The sequence below is a fragment of the Euprymna scolopes genome, chromosome 25 (genome assembly GCF_053919585.1).
Source record: "Euprymna scolopes isolate OS-2025 chromosome 25, ASM5391958v1, whole genome shotgun sequence".
Taxonomy (NCBI): Eukaryota; Metazoa; Mollusca; class Cephalopoda; order Sepiida; family Sepiolidae; genus Euprymna; species Euprymna scolopes.
Genome location: NC_136506.1, coordinates 53067183 through 53087627, shown reverse-complemented (window position 1 = coordinate 53087627; position 20445 = coordinate 53067183). Strand labels below are relative to the sequence as shown.

General features: G+C 36.1%; 1 protein-coding gene across 1 annotated transcript in view; it reads right to left on the bottom strand.

The window, feature by feature from the left end:
- Positions 1-20445, bottom strand: part of LOC145247354 (large ribosomal subunit protein bL19m-like) — a 106495-nt gene that overhangs the window by 58721 nt on the left and 27329 nt on the right. The window contains exon 3 of the mRNA XM_080109032.1: positions 12422-12546. Within this exon, the coding sequence (XP_079965158.1) occupies positions 12422-12546 (125 nt within the window). The remainder of the gene's footprint in view (positions 1-12421; positions 12547-20445) is intronic.

The following is a 20445-nucleotide window of genomic DNA, read 5'->3' as shown; positions in this document are numbered from 1 at the left end:
TTTTGGTTTACAGTGTTATGTTTGGTGATTGGAATTATCATTTTAGTTTAGAGTGGTATGCTTGGTGATTGGAATTATCATTTTAGTTTAGAGTGTTATGCTTGGTGATTGGAATTATCATTTAAGTTTACAGTGTTATGCTTGGTGATTGGAATTATCATTTTGGTTTAGAGTGTTATGCTTGGTGATTGAAATTATCATTTTGGTTTACAGTGTTATGTTTGGTGATTGGAATTATCATTTTGGTTTAGAGTGTTATGTTTGGTGATTGGAATTATCATTTTGGTTTAGAGTGTTATGCTTGGTGATTGGAATTATCATTTTGGTTTACAGTGTTATGTTTGGTGATTGGAATTATCATTTTGGTTTAGAGTGTTATGTTTGGTGATTGGAATTATCATTTTGGTTTAGAGTGTTATGTTTGGTGATTGGAATTATCATTTTGGTTTAGAGTGTTATGTTTGGTGATTGGAATTATCATTTTGGTTTAGAGTGTTATGTTTGGTGATTGGAATTATCATTTTGGTTTACAGTGTTATGCTTGGTGATTGGAATTATCATTTTGGTTTAGATATGCATATTCTTTGTATATGATGCATATTCTTTGTATATGATTCATATTCTTTGTATATGATGCATATTCTTTGTATATGATGCATATTCTTTGTATATGATGCATATTCTTTGTATATATTGTAACTCTGTATTTGTTGTCTCATTTTGAGGTCGGAGTTGTGAACACACATTTTATACTGTGGCCGGACTTCCGTGCTCAGGTCAAGTAATAGACCTCTGACCTCCTTCGGAAACTGTGGCTCGTGATGTCTAGTCATCTGGGAGACTTCCACATTAATTCTCAATGCCTCTGTGTAGAATTCTGCTGAAAGCAAAAAGCCAAGCATGCATCGGAAGAAAGACAGACTATCTACTAAAATTAATTTCCCAGAATGACAGATCTTTTTACATATATACAATGTTCAGTTACTAACATATTTTAAGTTCACAAAACTCTTTCTTTCGTCACTGGATTACTAGTCAGGATGGCGGAGGGGGGGGGTCAGGCGTCAGAGGCTGTTTCTTCTGAGATTTCGGTACAAAATCTCCAATCTGCTCAAAAAAAAAAAAAACTGGGCGCTTGTTTTTATATTCAGGGACAAGGTGGGTCGGACGATCCACCCAAACCCAACCAATCAGCTATATGTTTCCTGGGGAGTCCCCAGATACATTAAGTGTGTGCACTTCAGCAATAGTCTAGAGTTTTGTAAATCTGAGACCAAAAACGAAATCATCCTCTCACGACCTGGGAGGTCAAAACCTATCATTCAGAAAGCCAATCTGAATGAGTGTTTTTCCAGGTTAGCCAGGACAATTCTCGTTTGACAATAAAATATATATCTGTTTTTTCAAGTGCAAGCATATCACTTTTGGATACCCACCATTGTCCGGGACTTAATTAGACAATCTTAGCATATTTACCTGGTCTTCCTTAGGTCCCAGTGGGGTTCTCAACCTCCCCAATGGGGAGCAAATCACTCCCTCAAGTCGATCATGTTGCAATACCCCTACAGATAATCGAATTTCAGAACAACAATTAATGGACAAATTCGTATTCACCATCTTATTTTTCTTATTCAAAGAAACTCATAATATCTGGCCTATATTTTGAGTGACCCACAAATAACTTGACCACCAAAGAAATAAGGTTAACTGTTTTTCTTAACAAAGGTAGTATTGAGATGGAACTTACCAAAAGGTGCCATTTCTGTTGTAAGAACTTTTTTGATTAGGAATGATGATAGTTCATTGATCTTTTTCCTTCTAAGGTTTCTACGACTAAGAATCTTAGAGAATTTTTCCTTTCTATGTATTCTGAAGAGTTGTTTGATTGATCGGATCAGGTCTCTCCAACCTCCCGTCTAGTCGAGGTAAGGGCCAAAGTGGTGTGTTGCAAGGTCACAACTTTTTTGCACCTGGGTGCTCAACCACTAGGATCCCGTCCCAAGACATTATGGGTCGCTACCTACAGCCAACAAGTAGCCCCATTGAGAGACTTTTACGGGGGTGGGGCAGTCGACTTATTCTGATGCCTTACCATGATAAATTTTTTTATGCCTCAAACTCTTTACTTTTTTCTATTAATTCGTATTAATTGGTTTATTCCATCATTTTCGCTTCCAACCCATGATTGAGTTTTGCAAGGGGAGTGGAGGAAGGAGAAAAAAGGGGTTGAGGGAGAGAAAGAGAACTACTGTTTTTGTTCTTTGGCTTTGCAGGATACGATCAGGTTTTATATATATATATATAAAAAAACAAAAACTTCAATGTACGGTGCATTTAAGTCAGGAAGTCAGTATCTTCAGACAGCCTAATCAGGTAGCACCAGATTATTATTTGTATCTCGTTTTTCTTTTTACAGTAACACAAATGAATCTAATAAGCGACCAAATCTTTATAATTGCAAAAAAAAATAAACATTTCTTCATAGAAGGAAGGCATAGAATACAATGTTAAGAATGATTTATTAAATAGTAACATTATTATGTAGAAACTCATTCTCGATATGGGACAAACTTTGTTAACTATTCTGTTCCTAAACTGTTTTCTTATTTAGCATACCAACTGTCGATTTTTTAAATTGTCTATGAAAATTTCAAATAGCATTAACGACGACCAAATGCAACTGAGATTCGTTTTAAAAGAAAAATCAAATTTTGTCTCACACGTATCAATCAATTACAAGAAAAATATTTAGATCTGTTCTTGTATGTATTGTAGTGGGAAAAACAAAAAAGGGAGAAAAAAGAAAGATTTTCTCTTGCTCAGTTGATGTCGCCATGAAAGAATGCTGCAAGATTTGAGGCTAATTAGCATGGAACAAGAAGTGAACCACAAGGAATTTGGCTTAACAAAGCAGGTCAGACTGGTACCAAAATTTGACAGTGTTGAGGGATACAGGATTACTGCAGTCCCTATTGTTAAAGAAAAAATTGCCACAGAGTGGAGTGAGAAGGTCACACGAATATGTGACATTAAAAGGAGTCTGTGGGAAGATGATGAAAGTACCACTATGATGGATTATGCTGATATCGAATGGCACGATCAAGGAGATCCAAGATGGGGTTGTGAAACAGCTGCCAATTAAAGGATTATTCTTACTGCTGGGACACGATACCTCTGAGAGAATGTGCAGAAGGGGTTGAAAAAGGGACTAAACCAAAAGCCAACCTAGCCATGGAGCAATGGTACAAATTGCAAAGTCAAGCTAAGGAGCAAAAGAGAGAGAAGATCCTGAGAAAGACGAGGAGGGAGTTGGCACAAGCCCAGAGAGAGACGATAGTAGCCTGAAGGAGCTGTACAGCAGGGCGGAGGAACCGAGGAGTAAGAACACTGTGCACCAGTTCTATGTGGTTGCTGATAAATAAGTGTCAGTCGGAGGGAATTCAACCAAATAGTGATGCCCAGCATGTACAGAGAGGAGTTATTGAGCTTAGTGCATGAAGTGCCAATGGCCAGTCATTTGGGGGTTTACCAAGACATATCAGAGATTGATCCAGCATTTTTATTGGCCGGGGATAAAAACCAGTGTCAAAAAGTTCTGTCAGTCATGCAAAGTCTGCCAAGAAGCTGGGAAACCCAACTTGAGTATACCATCAGCATTCCTCAAACCAATATCTATAGTGATGATGTGCATGAGTACCAGGTTCCCGGAGGCCATCCCACTAAAGACTATATCGAGAAAATAGCTGACTCCATGATCAACTTCTTGAGAGTAGGAATACCCAAAACAATCCAAACAGATCAAGGGTCAGATTTTATGTCTCTTTTACTCTTCAGTTGAGAATCCGACATGTCACATAAAGTGCCCGTCACCCTCAATCACAGGACGCCTTAGAATGATTTTATGCAACGCTGAAGAGTATGTTGATAGTGCATTGTGGTCAACAACAAACTGATTGGGATCAAGGGTTACCATTTGTGCTATTTTCAGTCAGAAACGCGACACAGGAGCCACTGGAATACAGCTCTTCTGAGCTGATTTCTGAGCACCGAGTGCGGAGACTGCTGCAGGTGACAAAGGAGCAGTGGGTACAACCCAACCAGCAACCGAGGAAGTATCGAAATATGTTGAGAGGAGGAGACAGAAATTGCAGACCGCGAGGGAATTAGCCCACCAACACATGAGCCAAGTGCGACGATATGACAAGCAGGTGTGGACTCGAGAACTTGATTAGGTGAGAAAGTTATGATGTGTGCACCAGGACTGAGCACTCCTTAGCCTGAGGTTCCATGAACCCTACACAGTAGTTGAGAGAGGTGACAATATAAACTGTAAAATAAGCCGCCAAACTCAACTATGCCACATAAACAAGTTCAAGTACTACACGAAGAGAAATAAGGAGCATGCTGAAATGAAAATGACAGCGGCAGAGGAAGATGTCCCTGCCGAGCTGAAGAACTCCCTGATCTTTAATAACTTAGAGGAAAAGTTGGATGATTTGTTGAAAGAGAGCCACAAGGAGCTGAGTGACCTTATCAAATAATACCCTGGATCACTTTTTGATGTACCCCGGAAACCAAGCTTGGCAGAGAAACAAGATGTGAAATTGGTGAAGAAAACAGGTAGGAATTGCTGTCGTTCTCTTTCCTTGAAGGGGAAGGGTTCCATGAACGGAGCCTGAGCAACACCATAGAAAGAAAGAAGAACGATAAAGCGGTGCCCTGACTCAATGGGGCAGCCGTAAGTGTCACCATTAAAGCAGACTGAGGGATCACGTAGATGACAGGAAATCTCAGATGGCAGCACATTCTATTTTTAGATATGATGCATGATTGAAGCCAAGGGGTGAATGATGATCTGTGGCAGGAAAAACAAAAAAGGGAAAAAATGAAAGTTTTTCTTTCTCGCTCAGTTGACATCGGCATGAAAGGACGTGTTTTCTTTGTGCTTGGAAAAAAAATGGATTGAAGATTAAACAAAAAAAAAGGATTGCACATGGAGCAATGATAGAGGGCAATTTCGATACTGAGGGTTACAAGATTTCTCATTGAACATTAAGGCGAGAATGGAATCAGAAATGCGTGACCATCTCGGTAAATTGAAACTTTTATGCAATGAACCAGATACATTCTCCCAAAATGATTATGGATTATGCCAAAAGGAAACAGATCAGTAATATTTTCTCTTACTAGCATTGGTTTACAGATTCATAGCAAGTTCTCCCCCCCCCCTATACTTTCATATATTCTTTACAGAATCATGGATACAGCCAAGGCCCGCTTAAACCTCGTCAGACTTTCTAATTATCTGGGAAAACTGAAAAACTCCTTATGTTTGATATCTGTGGCATTTTATTTGATCCTTATTCTGTCTGTTTATTGTATGCTTTTAATTCAACGCCGTTCAAGTATCGATTGTTTTTATAAAAAAATGATAAAAGCCGAACCAAAAAAGAAAAGGAAAAAAATATGAAAATCTAATTATTTTGATTCTGAGTTATTATCATTCTGTTCGTTTTTCTCCTTGTGTTGATCTGCTTTCCTCTTGGACTGCTGACTCTATGCTCTTTTATTTTTGCTATGTTCTTGTGACCATTTGTATGGAGGATTACAAAGAATACAACCCTAGCACCCTAGTTGCCTAGACCCGACTGAAGTCAGCTAAGAGCCTGAATACCTGAGGGTCGAATATCTAAAGGTTATCAGTTGGGTGGCACATCTTCAGTGGTAAAGTTCCTTACCCTTCAACGAAAGCCGGTGCATACACTAACCCCAAGTCTGAGTGCTAGGAAATGGGATTGAGGATGAAATAGTCTGTACAACAGATTTGTCCCTTCCAAATAGATTACAAAATGATGAAGAAGTAGATACTTGCTCATCATTTTGTAATCTATTTTCTATCATTTTCAGGTTGCGGGAGTTGGAGCAGTTCATCGGATCACACTGCCATCGAATGGAAAACATGCTGCAATAACTACAAGTAAAGATTCTCGTATAAAATGTTGTTCCAGAAGTTACATATGCGTGGAAAAATTAAATGTTACATATGCGTGGAAAAATTAAATGTTGTTACATATGCGTGGAAAAATTAAAGACAAAAAGGGAGAGGTATGAAAGCTATGGCAAGAAGAAAAAACTGATACATTGCAATACACTAACATCAATGATTTATAAAATAAAAAGGTCAAACTTGTATAAAAAAAATCTTCCTCTTCCAGATTGATTTTATAAAAAAAAAAATGATTAAAAAGGTTGAAAATATTAAATCATAAATGTGTAATGCAATTGAAAACAAAATCTGACAAAACAATTGTCTGAGCGAGCAAGCCAATGTTGACATTAGTTTCACATAAGAACGTAATACAACATGATATTGTGTGTTAAAATAAACAGCAAAGACAAAATTTCATTGTACAGTTGGGGAAGCAGGCACCCGGCAGGGAATTCCAAAGTCTCGCTGTCCAGGGAAGAAACTACTGGAGTAGAAGGCTCTCTTACATCTAGGGATCTCTACTGTGAAGGGGTTGGATTTAGCTGCTTGTTGGGTTTGTCGGGGGTATTTACATCGAGGGGGCACAAGTGCTTGCAGTTTGTCAGAGCATTCACCATTAAAATACTTGTAGAAAAGGCAGAGGGATGCAACATTTCTTTGATGGGACAGGGGCTGAAGTTTAGATGACAGTTCAGGACCTATAAGATTGGCGACTCTCTTTTGAACCTTGTCTAGGAGCAAGAGACTAGGGGTAGATGCACCAGCCCAAATATGACAACAATACTCCATACATGGGCGAATGGTGGCCTTATAGAGGTATAGGATACGTTCAGGCGTTAGTATCTTTCTAGCACGGTAGAGAGAGCCTACCTTCTTTGCAGTGGTTCTGGCGATACTCTCGATGTAATTGTTCCAACTCATGTTTCCTTAGAGCATTAGGGCGAGGAGTTTAAAGGATGTACTTTCAGATAAAGAGTCATTGGCCATTGTTATTGGTGGTAGAGAAGGTTTCTTGTAATTATTGAAGGAAACGAGTTTAGTCTTGGCAGCATTGAATGTGACCATCCCTTTATGTCCTCATTCCACTATAGATCGGAGGTCATCCTCTAGTGCTTCTGCCATTTCTTTAGATATGTGTTAATTTGTTTTCCTGTCGTGTCTGTTATAGAGTGTGGTGTCATCAGCATATATACCCATCTCACAGGCAATTTTGTCAGGGAGGTCATTTATGAATATTAGGAATAACAGAGGTCCAAGGATAGGCCCCTGAGGCACTCCCGCATTTATATCGTATTGTTTAGATGTACGACTGTCGAGGACAACCTGGATTTTTCTCTTATCTAAAAAGAATTTAATTATGTCATGTATTCTTCCAGTGATACCATATGATCTGATTTTCTTGAGAAGACCTTCATGCCATACTCTGTCAAAAGCCTTATATATATCTAGAGCTACCACTCTACCCTCCCCCGCTTTGTCCAGTGACTGGTATATACGTTCTGAGATTACAGTTAGGATGTCTGCTGTTGAATGGGCTTGTCTAAATCCATATTGTTGGTCAGTCAGAAGTTTAGCATCTGTAAGGTGATGGACTAGAGCTTGGTTAATTATTGTCTCAAATATTTTGGCAAAAAGTGGGAGGAGGCTAATAATTTGATGGGTCAGTTCTCTCGCCAGAATTCTTGAAAACTGGTACTACAGAAGCAGTTTTCCAGCAGGCAGGAAAGCAAGATTCATTAAGTAGTAATACACACGGACAGAACAAACGCTTTGGATAATCACAGATTTCAAGGTAGTTCTACTAAAATAGCCATATTTTTTAAACCAAAGCACTTCAAGTCTTCAAATTACTGCTGTTTTGTTCGGAAATGAATATACTTTCAAATGAATTAATAACTATGAATGTACATTATATATTTTAAGAGTTTTAAGCAAATAAAGTGATAAAAATGTGAACGTCATAAAATGGCATTTTCGGTAAGGTTTTGTAATGACCCCCTGTGATTTCTAAAGGCCCGTACGATGATTGTATGAAGAATTTCGTCATGAAATTTGGGAAACAATCAGAAGAGGTGTTAATCTTAAAACTGTCAAGTGTCCGAAATATTTTTGACCATTTCTTTCTGTTAAAAATAAGACTTTAATATAACGAGTATTGAACATTTTGAAAAGAAATTTCATCGGACACCCACTAGTGAGTAAATCAATCTTTTTACTATCTTTATCAATTAAAATTATTATATTGTATGTTGAGCAGGACCGCGGTAATTGATAATAATTTAAAAGGACCTACCCCCCCAAAAAACGTTTCTAATTCTCGAATTTGAACAAATGAAGTTAATATTAGTAGCAGCAGCAGCATTAGCACAGTGTAAACAACATGTGTTCTTTAATTTTTATTCAAGAACGAATTAAGAAAAACATGAAAATATGAATATAAATGTAGTAACTTGCTTTTGATAACATTTGTTTTTTTGACAATTTTTTCGAATCTATGTGTATAGTAATACAAACCCTCAAATCAATATTCTTGAAAAGCAGTTAGAAAACACATCAAACTACAATTAAGAAGCTTTTTTTTTGTTTTTGTTTTTTTCTACTTATTAAGCGAAAGGTATTTTTACAACCTGCTCCAGCGTAGCATAAACGGCGGCCTATGGAATAAACACCTTCAACCTCGAAAATAGAAATCAACAAATTTATGAAATTTTATTTGAAATTTCATAATTAAATTAAAACTAAATATAACCTTTGCTGACTTATTTACCTGTTGAATACACACACACACTATATATATATATATATATATATATATATATATATATATATATACATACATACACACACTTTCTGTAAGATATTTATTTAAAATTGAACCGGCATTTTGCAGTTAAGACAACAAAACAAAAATGAAGTAACGGTTCGTATTCCAATCCACAGAGGTACGAAAAAGTTGTCAAAAACAAATTTAACAAACGCAAGTTACTTTTCTACCTAACCGGATACTTTTTATTTTTTATTTATTTTTTTTTTAATGTAAAATGTTTATTCGGTTCTACAAGTACTTTAACGGTGAATGCTCTGACAAACTGCAAGCACTTGTGCCGCCTCGACATAAATACCCCCGACACACCCAACAAGCAGCTAAATCCCACCCCTTCACAGAGATCCCTAGATGTAAGAAAGCCTTCTACTCCAGTAGTTTTTTCCCCAGGATAGCTAGACTTTGGAATTCCCTTCCAGGTCCCTGCTTCCCCAACTGTACTGTCATGCGGAAGTTCAAATGCAACGTGAACCGACATCTTGCTGGCCAACTCCCTACACAGTACCCCTCATGCCTATGTCCCTGATAGTAGCCTCCTACAACAAAGTGGCAATGTGTCTTGTTTGGGGTGAAAATGTAATTAAAAAAAAAAAAAAACAAGTAGTGTTGAGCGAGCGTTACCGAAGAACAAGAAAAGTGACCGCAATGTCTCTTTACATTTTTGAAGTCTCAAAGATTTCAAAATAAGAAATGAAACAGAATGGTGAATGAAACCCACCCAATAAATGTTACCGTGACATTTATTGGGTGGATTTCATTCACCATTTTGCTTTATCTTGAAGTGATTATCAAGACTTGAAAAATGTAAGTAGAAATTGCGACCATATTTTCTTTTTGGGTAGCGCTGAATATTACCTACTTTTCGAGTCGAATAAATATTTTACATTAAATAAAAACAGTAAAAACTTATTCAGAAAAGTAACTTAGCTTGCTTAATGCTTATTGCTTTGCATAACATTTATTTGTTATATATATATATATATATATATATATATTTGTTTATTGTTATATAAACATGCTCACATCCCGCTGCTACAAATAGCCACTTGTTTCAATCAAACAACAGATATCATCAGGCAGCGACTTGACTATTCAAAAGTTCAATGAATAATCTATAAATATCTATATAATATATATATATATATATATATATATATATATATATATATATATACACACTTTTTTTTTTTTTTTTTGACATAAGTTTACATATTTAATAGTCATGTGATATTCCAAATTTAATCCATAACATTTTCAAAAGCCAATAATTATGAACCACTAACAGTAAATATGAGTGATGAATGCTTTCTTTAAAAAAAAAGCTCTCTTAACCTCACCTCTAACCCCAGTTATGAGTGGCAAGTCTCCTCCTAAAACACTCTTTAACCCTAACAATAACACTAAGTTCGAGTGGTAAGCCCCCCCCCCAAAAAAAAAATACCTCTGTAAGCCACATACAAGGGTCTAAAACAAACAAACAATAAATAGATCCTTCCTTAAAGAAAAATGCACATGATTTATCTCCCATAAAAATTAACTGTCCTAAAATGCTAAAATGGCCTGGAAATGATGAATTATTTTACATTAAATTTTTGTGAAACCAACCGCCCCCCCCCCACCTAATATTGTTTTTGTTGGTTTTCTTTCTGTCAAGTCTTCAGCATGTTCGCACATAATTTTCCTTAGCCCTACAATTAATTCTAAGTCCAAATGGCAACCCTCCCCATATTCTCATTGCATAGAAATCCTCTTAAAACCACACATAATTGTCTTAACAAAACAAAAAAGCTTACAGGACTTATCTCCCATAGAAAAAAAAAACAGTAAACTGCCCTAAAACGCTAGAATGACTTGTAATGGGGAATTATTTTACATTAAATTCTAAAATAATTTGTTTATCTTTCATTAAAGTTTTTCATGGCATTTCATACATAATTGCCTAAAAAGGTAGAATCACATTTTGGAGGGAGATTGTCACAAGGGGTTGGGTGGGGTTAAACAGAAGGTGTTAATCTACAATAATACCAAAGAAATATTGCAATGTATTCATTTTTAAATGGTCCTATGTTTAGATTTAAGTTTTTTGTACATAAAGCACATTACAATTCAACTTTGAGTTCTCCAACTTCTTTTCGGTTTATGGATACATGGCATTTTTAAGGAATTGCAGCATATTTATGCACATTTACTGCAGATTATTTGGAAACCATGAACTTTTGAAGATTTTTAGTTGCAGATTCTGATTCCTTGTACAAAAATACACTCATATGGTAAATTTCATTTTTTTAATCTTGTGTTTTAACAAAGATATGACATTTTTACTGAAAAAGTAGTGTAAAAAATATGACGAAACGCATATGGTCTTAAAGAGGGGAAAATATCCAAACGTGTGAGGCACAAAAATAGTCATAACTTCCTTAATTTTAATCAGATTTAAAAAATTTAAAAAGATTCTTTCTTAGCTCATCAAGCTCTGTCTATGTATACCAATATTGAAATATTTTAAGCTATTTCAATTTTTTCATGTGTATTGCTACATTAAGGCATTTGTTGTAAAGTTTGGAGAGAACTGGAGCTACTTCGCCAGAGCACTTTTTTAATAGCACAGCCAGGATGAGATCAGGTCCACATGCTTTTGCAGTGTCAAGATTTCTTATGATAGCATGCACCTGAGAAGGGGTGATTTTCAGATCATCTAGTGTGGTGTCTGTCCGCAAAGGAAAGTCAGGGAGGGGGTGGTTGGCAGGGTCCAGTGTGGAGTTGGAGGCAAACCGACTGGCAAGCATGTTAGCCTTCTCAGTTGCAGAGCAAACAACCTCATGATTGTTGGATAGTGGGGGGGATTGTTGATTGCCCATTATTTACTACACTGTTGTAGATTTTCCAGAAGTCGTGGGTTCCTAATTTCTGTGCTTCAATGCGTTTTTTGGTGGTTTCAGTAAATTCTCTCTTAGCTGTCGCTATTTCTTTCTTACAGTTACTTCTGGCTTCTATATACTTCTGCCTACATATACATATGTTGGAACATAAAACCAATAACAATAATAGGACCATATAGATTTCAAGCGCCCAACATTAGCAGTGTTGTTAAAGGCCATATTTTGCAGTAACACGGGATTTTTAAACTTTTAGTTCTGGTTGCATCATTAGCAAAACAATATGCCTTTTCTATCACGTTAAATAAAAACATTGCTAGTATATTTTTTATATATATTTGCTTATTTTATATATATTTATATTTTTTTATATATATTTATTTATATTTTTTTATATATATTTATTTGTTATTTTCATGGTAGGTGCTCAACTGAGCTTCAATCTAAAATTCAGCTCAACAGTGACAAATATACAGAAATAAGGCTCTAACAATTTCATAGAAATTAGATTTTTATATAAAAAAGCAGATTTTGGCAGCAAGGAAGAGAACTCTCATCCATGGAAGACCTCAGCGATTTTAGTGGAAATCTGCTTTTTATGGAATTATAAAAAAAAGGTGAAATTCTGCTAAAAAGCAGACAATTCACATTCTTGTTTTCTTTTATATATTAAATAACATTATAATAATAGATGAAAACATTGAAAAAATTAAAGGATTGAAAGAGACTTACCGACATAAAATTCTGGTATTGAGAGATTTGATCTACGTAGGTACATGTCTTTTCGTTCTAACATTTCTTTCAAAAAATCTCTCTTTAGCCAATTGGGATGAGGAAGAAATTCAGAATATAAATGCCTGAAATAATAGAAACAATATGTACAATTGTGACCGTTATTACAAGTATTGTGAGATGTGTATGATATGTGAAAAAATGTTAGGATTTAGAAATGCGCACAACATCCTTTTAATTCTTAATATTATTGATTATTTTGTACGAAAAAATGTTCATTTGACCTTTGACCTTTGTTAAGCAGCAAATTTTGTCATCTACATAAAATCATGGTGCTTGTAAAATCTACCCTCGATCCTTAAAGTGTATTCAGTGAGATCACAATTTGCTATTTGGAATCTATCATTTACAAACTATTTACAAAATATAACAACCACAATGGAACCACTTGGGAAATACGGCACTGGAAACTGACAATGGGCATTTGCTACTCGAGTTCTGCACAAAGCAGCAATTTACAATTACCAACAGCATATTCCAACAAAAGGACAGTCTGAAAACAACCCGGATTCATCCTGGGTCAAAAGATTGGCACTTTATTGATTTCATCATAGTGCACCGACATTCTACACACCAGAATGATGCCCAGTGCCGAATGTGACACTGATCATCACCTAGTTCGCTGCAAACTAAGACTCCACTTCAAACCAAAATGAAAGAAAGAGTCTCAAAGAATAGAATCAACGTCAGCTGAAGTGAGAAACGTAGTGGCCCTGTATTGCACTCCAAATATATTAGCTTTTCGTCTGTTGTTGGGAGCAGGGCAAATTGTCTCAAGACCTCTGCGATGCAGTCATCATCACCTTGTACAAGAACAAAGAGGAAAAGTCAGACTGTTCCAGCTACAAGGGAATAGCCCTGCTTTTTGCTGCAGGAAAAATCCTTGCAAGGATTCTGATTAACAGACTGGTGCCCTCCATTGCTGAAGACCATCAAGAGGGCCAACAGGAGCACCATAGACATGGTGTTTGTTCTTAGACAGCTCCAAGAAAAATGTCGGGAGCAGAACAAAGGACTGTATGTAACTTTTGTGGACTTCACAAAAGTTTTTGACTGCGAGAAAAAAATGTGACATCAGCTGACCTCCAAAGTTCCTCAACATGGTTGTAAGACCAGCATGGCCAAGTCACACTAAACATGGTTGTAAGACCAGCATGGCCAAGTCACACTAAACATGGTTGTAAGACCAGCATGGCCAAGTCACACTAAACAGCTATCAGAACCCTTCTTCATCGTCAACGATGTAAAACAGAGTTGCTTCCTTGCTCTCTTGTCACTCACTTCTTCAGTATAAGGCTAACACTACAAAGGATCTTGACGCTGAGGTGCGTCTACATTCGTTACCTTTTCGACCTGTTCACGCAGCTACAGGTCCACTCAATGACCCTAGAGCAACTAATCTGCAATCTCTTCTTTGCCGATACTGCTGCACTTGTTGCCCATACAGAAAAAGCCTTGCAGCATCTAATGTCCTACTTCATGGAAGCCGTTCAGCTCTTTGGGCTGGAAATCAGTCTGAGGAAAACAGAGGTTCTCCACCAGCCTGCACCAAGAGAAGAGTACATCCCACCTCACATCAACATTGGTGAAACCAAGTTGAAGGAACCTACCTTGGGTGCACTATAGCATCAGATGCCAGGATAGACAAGGAGATGGACAACAGGTTGGCCAAAGCCAATGGTGCTTTTGGTAAACTGTATCAACGAGTGTGGAGCAACGATGACCTGAAGAAGTCTACCACGGTCAGTGTGTACAGAGCCATCGTACTACTTTTTTGTATGGCTCAGAGTCGTAGGTCACTTATCATTGTCACCTGTGCCTCCTTGAGCGTTTCCACCAGTGCTGTGTTTGTACCATCTCCAACATTCATGGAAGTGACTTCATCACCGACCTTGACGTGCTCAAACAGGACAAAATTTGCTGAAAATCACAACTATACTGGTTTAGCCATGTCTTCAGGATGGAAAATCACCACCTTCCCAAACTTGTATGACAAACTTTCCACTAAAAAATGGTACAAAGACTGAAGAAATCTCTTGGTGCCTGTCGCTAGTGGTCAACCTTTGCAGCGAACTGTCCATCAAGGAGTCTTTTCCTTCGAGAACACTTTGTGGACTTGTCTGGAGAACAGAAGACACAATAGAAAGGAGCGCCAACTAGCCCCGGCCCCAAACCCAGACCAGACCCTAACCTGCAGCTGTTGCAGGCAAGCTTGCTTATCCCTCATTGGACTGATGGAGTGATGTTGTTTTGGATCAATGTGTAATTGGATTTTCTGATTCTTCAAGGATTCGACAGGTGAGCCACTGTTTGGTGTGTAAGGGTTTGGTGTTGCACTATAGCTTGTCAAAAGGGTTTCCGATATTTCTAACATTATCTACTCTCCTCTGAGTTTTAAAAGGGCTCTTTTAAAAGTATCCACAAGAGGTTTGACCTGCCTATTTGATTGTGGGTGTGGGTGGTGTATGAATATCGTTTATGCCATTTTTGACAGAAAGTGGAAAATTTAGCTGAACTAAATGTGGTGTTGTTGGAAGAATGATAGTAACTGTTTATTCAGGGTCACTTGGTACAGTGGTAGGTGATGACTTTCTGCAATAGAGAGTCGGAAGCTGTGGCCTTTTTAATTATGTAGGAAGTAACTGGCACCTCCTTTACAGTTGCTGTAAGTGTTGAAGAGATTTCTGGCTCCAAAGATATTGCTGCAACAACCAAATCTTCAAGTAACTTTTGGTATGTATGTATGTATGTATGTATGTATGTATGTATGTATGTATGTGTTAATGAGTTTTGACAAAGCATTTGCATGTCTAACCGAATTGGTTGAAAGGTAGTTTATCAAAAAATCAGAATCCATTATTGTTGTAATCGATTGGTGGTATACACAGGAATGCCTTGAATCCAAAAATGCTTAATGTTTGTGAAATGACATCATTTTATAGAATTTTTTTAATAGCATATTTATTAGCAATACCACACCATTTTTTTCTTTAGATCGAATAAACTCAAATCAACCATTATTGAAAAGAGTATAAAAAACAAAGAAATAATATCTTTAGATTTTTAAAATCGGCCGATTAGAACTGGAGTTATGACTATTCAAAGTATCAAAAAATGTGTGATTCAAATGCATATTTTGCCTTAAGTCCGATTCAAATGCATAAAAACTTGCGACTGAAAATGGTAGGAAATTTACACAATTTACAGACTAACTCATCTTTAAAAAGTTGTATCTTCAGATCTTTTTTTTAGACATTATGATGAAATTTTGAACATATTATCATAATACCACGAAGGTTCAGTTGGCATTATTGACGACCATCTCACTTGGTAACTTACGATTAGCACATTTCAGTTTCATTTTAACGGCTTTAAGTAGAAACATCATAAAAGCAGCTAAGAAAAATGGTAAGTAAGGCTTTATCATCATAGGGAGTATTATTCTGATGGACATTATCATTTGCCATTATATCATCATGAAAAATTGAACATGGCGACTGGGAAATCCAAGATAGCCACCATGACACAATTCAAAGAAAATATTAATAAAATATGGTTTGTAGCAAATCAAATTAAAGAAAATTTTGTACGGATTAGAATTATGTTTTCAAGTACATTAACTAATTAGCATAATTAAGTTTCATTTTAATTGCTTCAAGTCACAAAAAACAGTTTAAAAAAATGGGAGGTAAGACTTTATCATCATGCAAAATGTTATTCTGACGGACATTATCATTTGTCATCATTACACTGTGAAAAATTCAAGATGGCAACCAGGAAATCCAAGATGGTAACCACGACACAATTCGAAGAAATTATTAACAAAATATGACTTGTAGCATATCAAACGAAAGGAAATTTTGTACAGATTACAATGATAATATTTTCAAGTTCATTAAACTAATTAGGATAATTAAATTTCATTTTTAAGTTACCATAACAATTATCGGGTGAGTTTATACTATTTTGTATCAGAGTAACTTGCCTTTGATAACATTTATTTTGATTTTGCACTTTTTCATACCCCTGTGGATTGTAAAACAAACCCAATAAAAGTTATTTCTTTACTTAACTGGATAAGTAGTTTGTGTGTTTTAACTCATTTAAAAGTGTGGTCATTGTCAGACATTCTTTTTCAAAGAATTTTTTTTTTTAATTTTGTTTTCTTTCCATAATTAATTACTTATGTTTTATACAGAACAAAAATAAAATGAATACTTTATGTTCATAAGTTAGTTGACGAACGTTTTATTTACAGATTTTTTTTGTGTGCGGCTCAGCACATGCGGTTGTCACTACTTCTATCGATTTGTGCATAGAAAGTTTTTATCCAATTCTTTTCAAATTTTAGGACAAACGATATTAATTTATTCACTATTAAATAGCGTTTGAACACAGTTTCTATCTTTACTTATCTTTGTATGTAAGTACTAACTTTGTTTGCGACTCGAAAACTAACAACAACAAAATCAACAATGTTCATGGTTGGTTATTTTTTTTCAAATAATTTATTTCTTTAAAAAATATTCTTTTCCTGTCCATAATTAAAAACTTGTTTTCTTAATAACAAAAATAAAATGAATACTTTATGTTAATGAGTTAGTTAACCAACGTGTTTACGGACATTTTGTGTGCGTCACAACGCACAAAAATCTCATGTTTATATACGGTTGTCACTATTTCTAATAACTCTAGCATAAAAGGTTTTTATCCAATTCTTTTCAAATTTTAGGACAAAAGAAATTAATATATTCGCTATTAAATAGCGTTTAAACACAGTTTCTATCTTTACTTATCTTTTTATTACAAAGCGTTAACTTTGAGATAGTCTAACTTTTGACTGGAAAGATGTGTTCAAATTACGTAACAAAGACAATTCTTTTCCCTTATTAGCTAAAACAACTAGAAACGTTGTTGACGGGTACAACTTCCGCTTCAAGTGTTTATGTGAACACATTCCGAAATTGCAAAAGTGATCTATCGTCAGCGAGTATGCGAAACTGACAGGTTTTGTCGTTAATAGCCGGATTTAAATAGCGATTTCTTCAAATATACAACAAAAATATTAAAATACCATTTTAAAGTAAATTTTATTGTGAATCCAATTATATAACCTTTATTTTGATGGATGTAGGAGAAATGTACTTATTACTGACTTAAAGACTATGAGTGTCAAATTAAGTAGCAGTGTGCGCTTTGTCCAGCGCTGAATGTTATGGTGTCTAGTATTGCTAATATTATTGCCAAAGCTTCTTTCTAGATTTGACTATAGTTCCTTTCTGCTGGTGTCAATGACTTTGTAACGTATATTGAACAGAGATTATGGTGCACCAAAAATATCCATTAAAATCGTAATAGTCTTGGTTAGGGTCAAATCAGAAGGTCATTTAGGCAAAATAAAATTTACAAACCATTCATTTTCTTTTGTACCTAGTTTACGGATGAGTAAACGTTTTCTCGAATTATTATCTTTGTTGAGAATTTCATGTTAAAAAGTCCACCAGTTATTATGATTCACTGTATGAATTAAGTCTTTTATTTGTAAGTCGGAAAAGGTTCTTAAGCCGATTCGTATAATTTAAGTTTCCGTCCAATTGTCTACATGTGGCATGCGGTGTCCCAAGATGGCTGGTGGTATGTGGTCTTGTGTTATTCTCACGTGAAAATATGATAACTGTTATCATAAGGACGTCAACTTTGTTAAAGCAAGGGCGGCAACTTTGCTTTTACAGAAAAGAGTTATTTCCCTTTGACCATGTTCTTGTCCTAAAAATATATATATGTACTAGCTGTACCCTGCCACGCGTTGCTGCAGCTCAATGTGGTGTAATGAAAAAATCTAATAAAAAGAGAAAATGCATGTTTCTTATATTCTTAGTACAGCAATCCACTCCAAAAAGTGAAAAAAAAAGGCGAAAATGTAAAAAAAATGGTACTGTTGCAGAATTGGATCCAGATCCTCGGGAGTTTCTGTCAATCATGGCTTGGACGCGACCAACAATCAGTGGATTAAGCCGAACATTGCTAAAATGTTGAAACGCTAAATCGAATTTGTTTTTGTTTTGTTTTTTGTATCGAAAAATGTGAGGTTTTAATTAGTATTTGGGGGGGGGGCGTTACAATACACAGATTCGAAAAAGTTGTTCAAAAATAAATAAATGAAAGCAAAGGTAAGTTACGTTTCTACCTAATTGGATGATTTTGTAGTGTCTTTATTTAATGTAAAATTTTAATCAGCTCGAAAAACACAGTGTTTATCGATGTATTTGAAAAAGACAAATGGTTGCAGTCTCTGTTGAATATGTTAAGATTGGGAAAATTAGTTAAATACTATAAAGTGTCAGAAACCTACCGAATATCTTACCATGACATAGGCTGACATATTCGGTGGGTTTCTGACAGTATTTTGTATAGTGTTTTAGTTTTAACTCATTTTCCCAAACTTAACGTAATCAACAGTGTCCGCCACCAATTGTATTTTTCAAATATACCGATAAACACTGTTTTTCGAACCGACTAAACATTACATTAAATAAAAAAGGTTTGTATTACTAAACACAGATACGAAAAAGTTGCCAGAAAATAAATATATAACAAATAAATGTTATCAAAGGCAAGATAAGTTACTTTTCTATCTAACTGGATAAGATTTGAGTGTTTTTATGTAATGTAAAATGTGTAATCGGTTCTAAAACATGCAGTGTTTATCAGTATATTTGAAAAAAACAAATGGCGGCAGACTTTGGGAAAATGAGATAAAACTTAAAAACTATACAAAATACTGTTTGGAACTCACTCAATACATGTTAGCGTGACATAGGCTGACATATAATCGGTTGTTATTTAACAGTAATTTGTACAGTTTTTTTAATTTAAAAAAATTTGTTTTTTATTACATTTTCACCCCAAACAAGGCACATTGCCACTTTGGTGTAGGGGGCTCTATCAGGGGCAGCAACTACTGGGGCACTATGTTGGGATTTGGGTAGCAAGATGTCGGTTCACGTTACACTTGAACTTCTGCATGTCAGTACAATTAGGGAAGCAGAGACCTGGAATAGAATTCCAGAGTCTAGCGGTTCTGGGGAAGAAACTACTGGAGTAGAAAGATCTTTTACATAGGGATCTCTACTGTGTGGGGGTGGGATTTAGCTGCCTGTCGGGTTTGTCAAGGATGTCTACGTCGTGGAGGCACAAGTGTCTGCAGTTCATCAGAGCATTCACCATTAAAATACTTGTAGAAAAGGCAGAGGGATGCAACGTTTCGTCGATGGGACAGAGGCTGAAGCTTAGAAGCCAGTTCAGGGCCTATCAGATTGGCGACTCTCTTTTGAACCTTGTCTAGGAGCGAGAGACTAGCAGCAGATGCACCAGCCCAAATGTGACAACAATACTCCATACATGGGCGAATGGTGGCCTTATAGAGGTACAGGATACTTTTAGGTGTCAGTAGTTTTCTAGTACGGTAGAGAGAGCCTACCTTTTTCGCAGCGGCCCTGACAATGTTTTCAATATAATTGTTCCAACTCATGTTTCCTGTGGACGTTAGGCCAAGCAGTTTGAAAGATGTACTCTCAGACAGGGAGTCACTGGCCATTGCTATTGGTGGCAGAGAAGGTTTGTTGTAATTATTGAAGGAAACTAGTTTAGACTTGGCAGCATTGAATGTAACCATCCATTTCTGTCCCCATTCCACTACAGATTGGGGGTCATCCTCTAGTGTTTTTGTCATTTCTTTAGTTATGTGTTAATTTGTTTTCCTGTCATGCCTGTTATAGAGCGTGGTGTCATCAGCATATATACCCATCTCAGAGGCAGTTTTGTCGGGGAGGTCATTAATAAATATTAGGAACAATAGAGGTCCAAGGATAGACCCCTGAGGCACTCACGCATTTATATCACACTGTTTAGATGTACGACTGTCGAGGACAACCTGGATTTTTCTCTTATCTAAGAAGGATTTA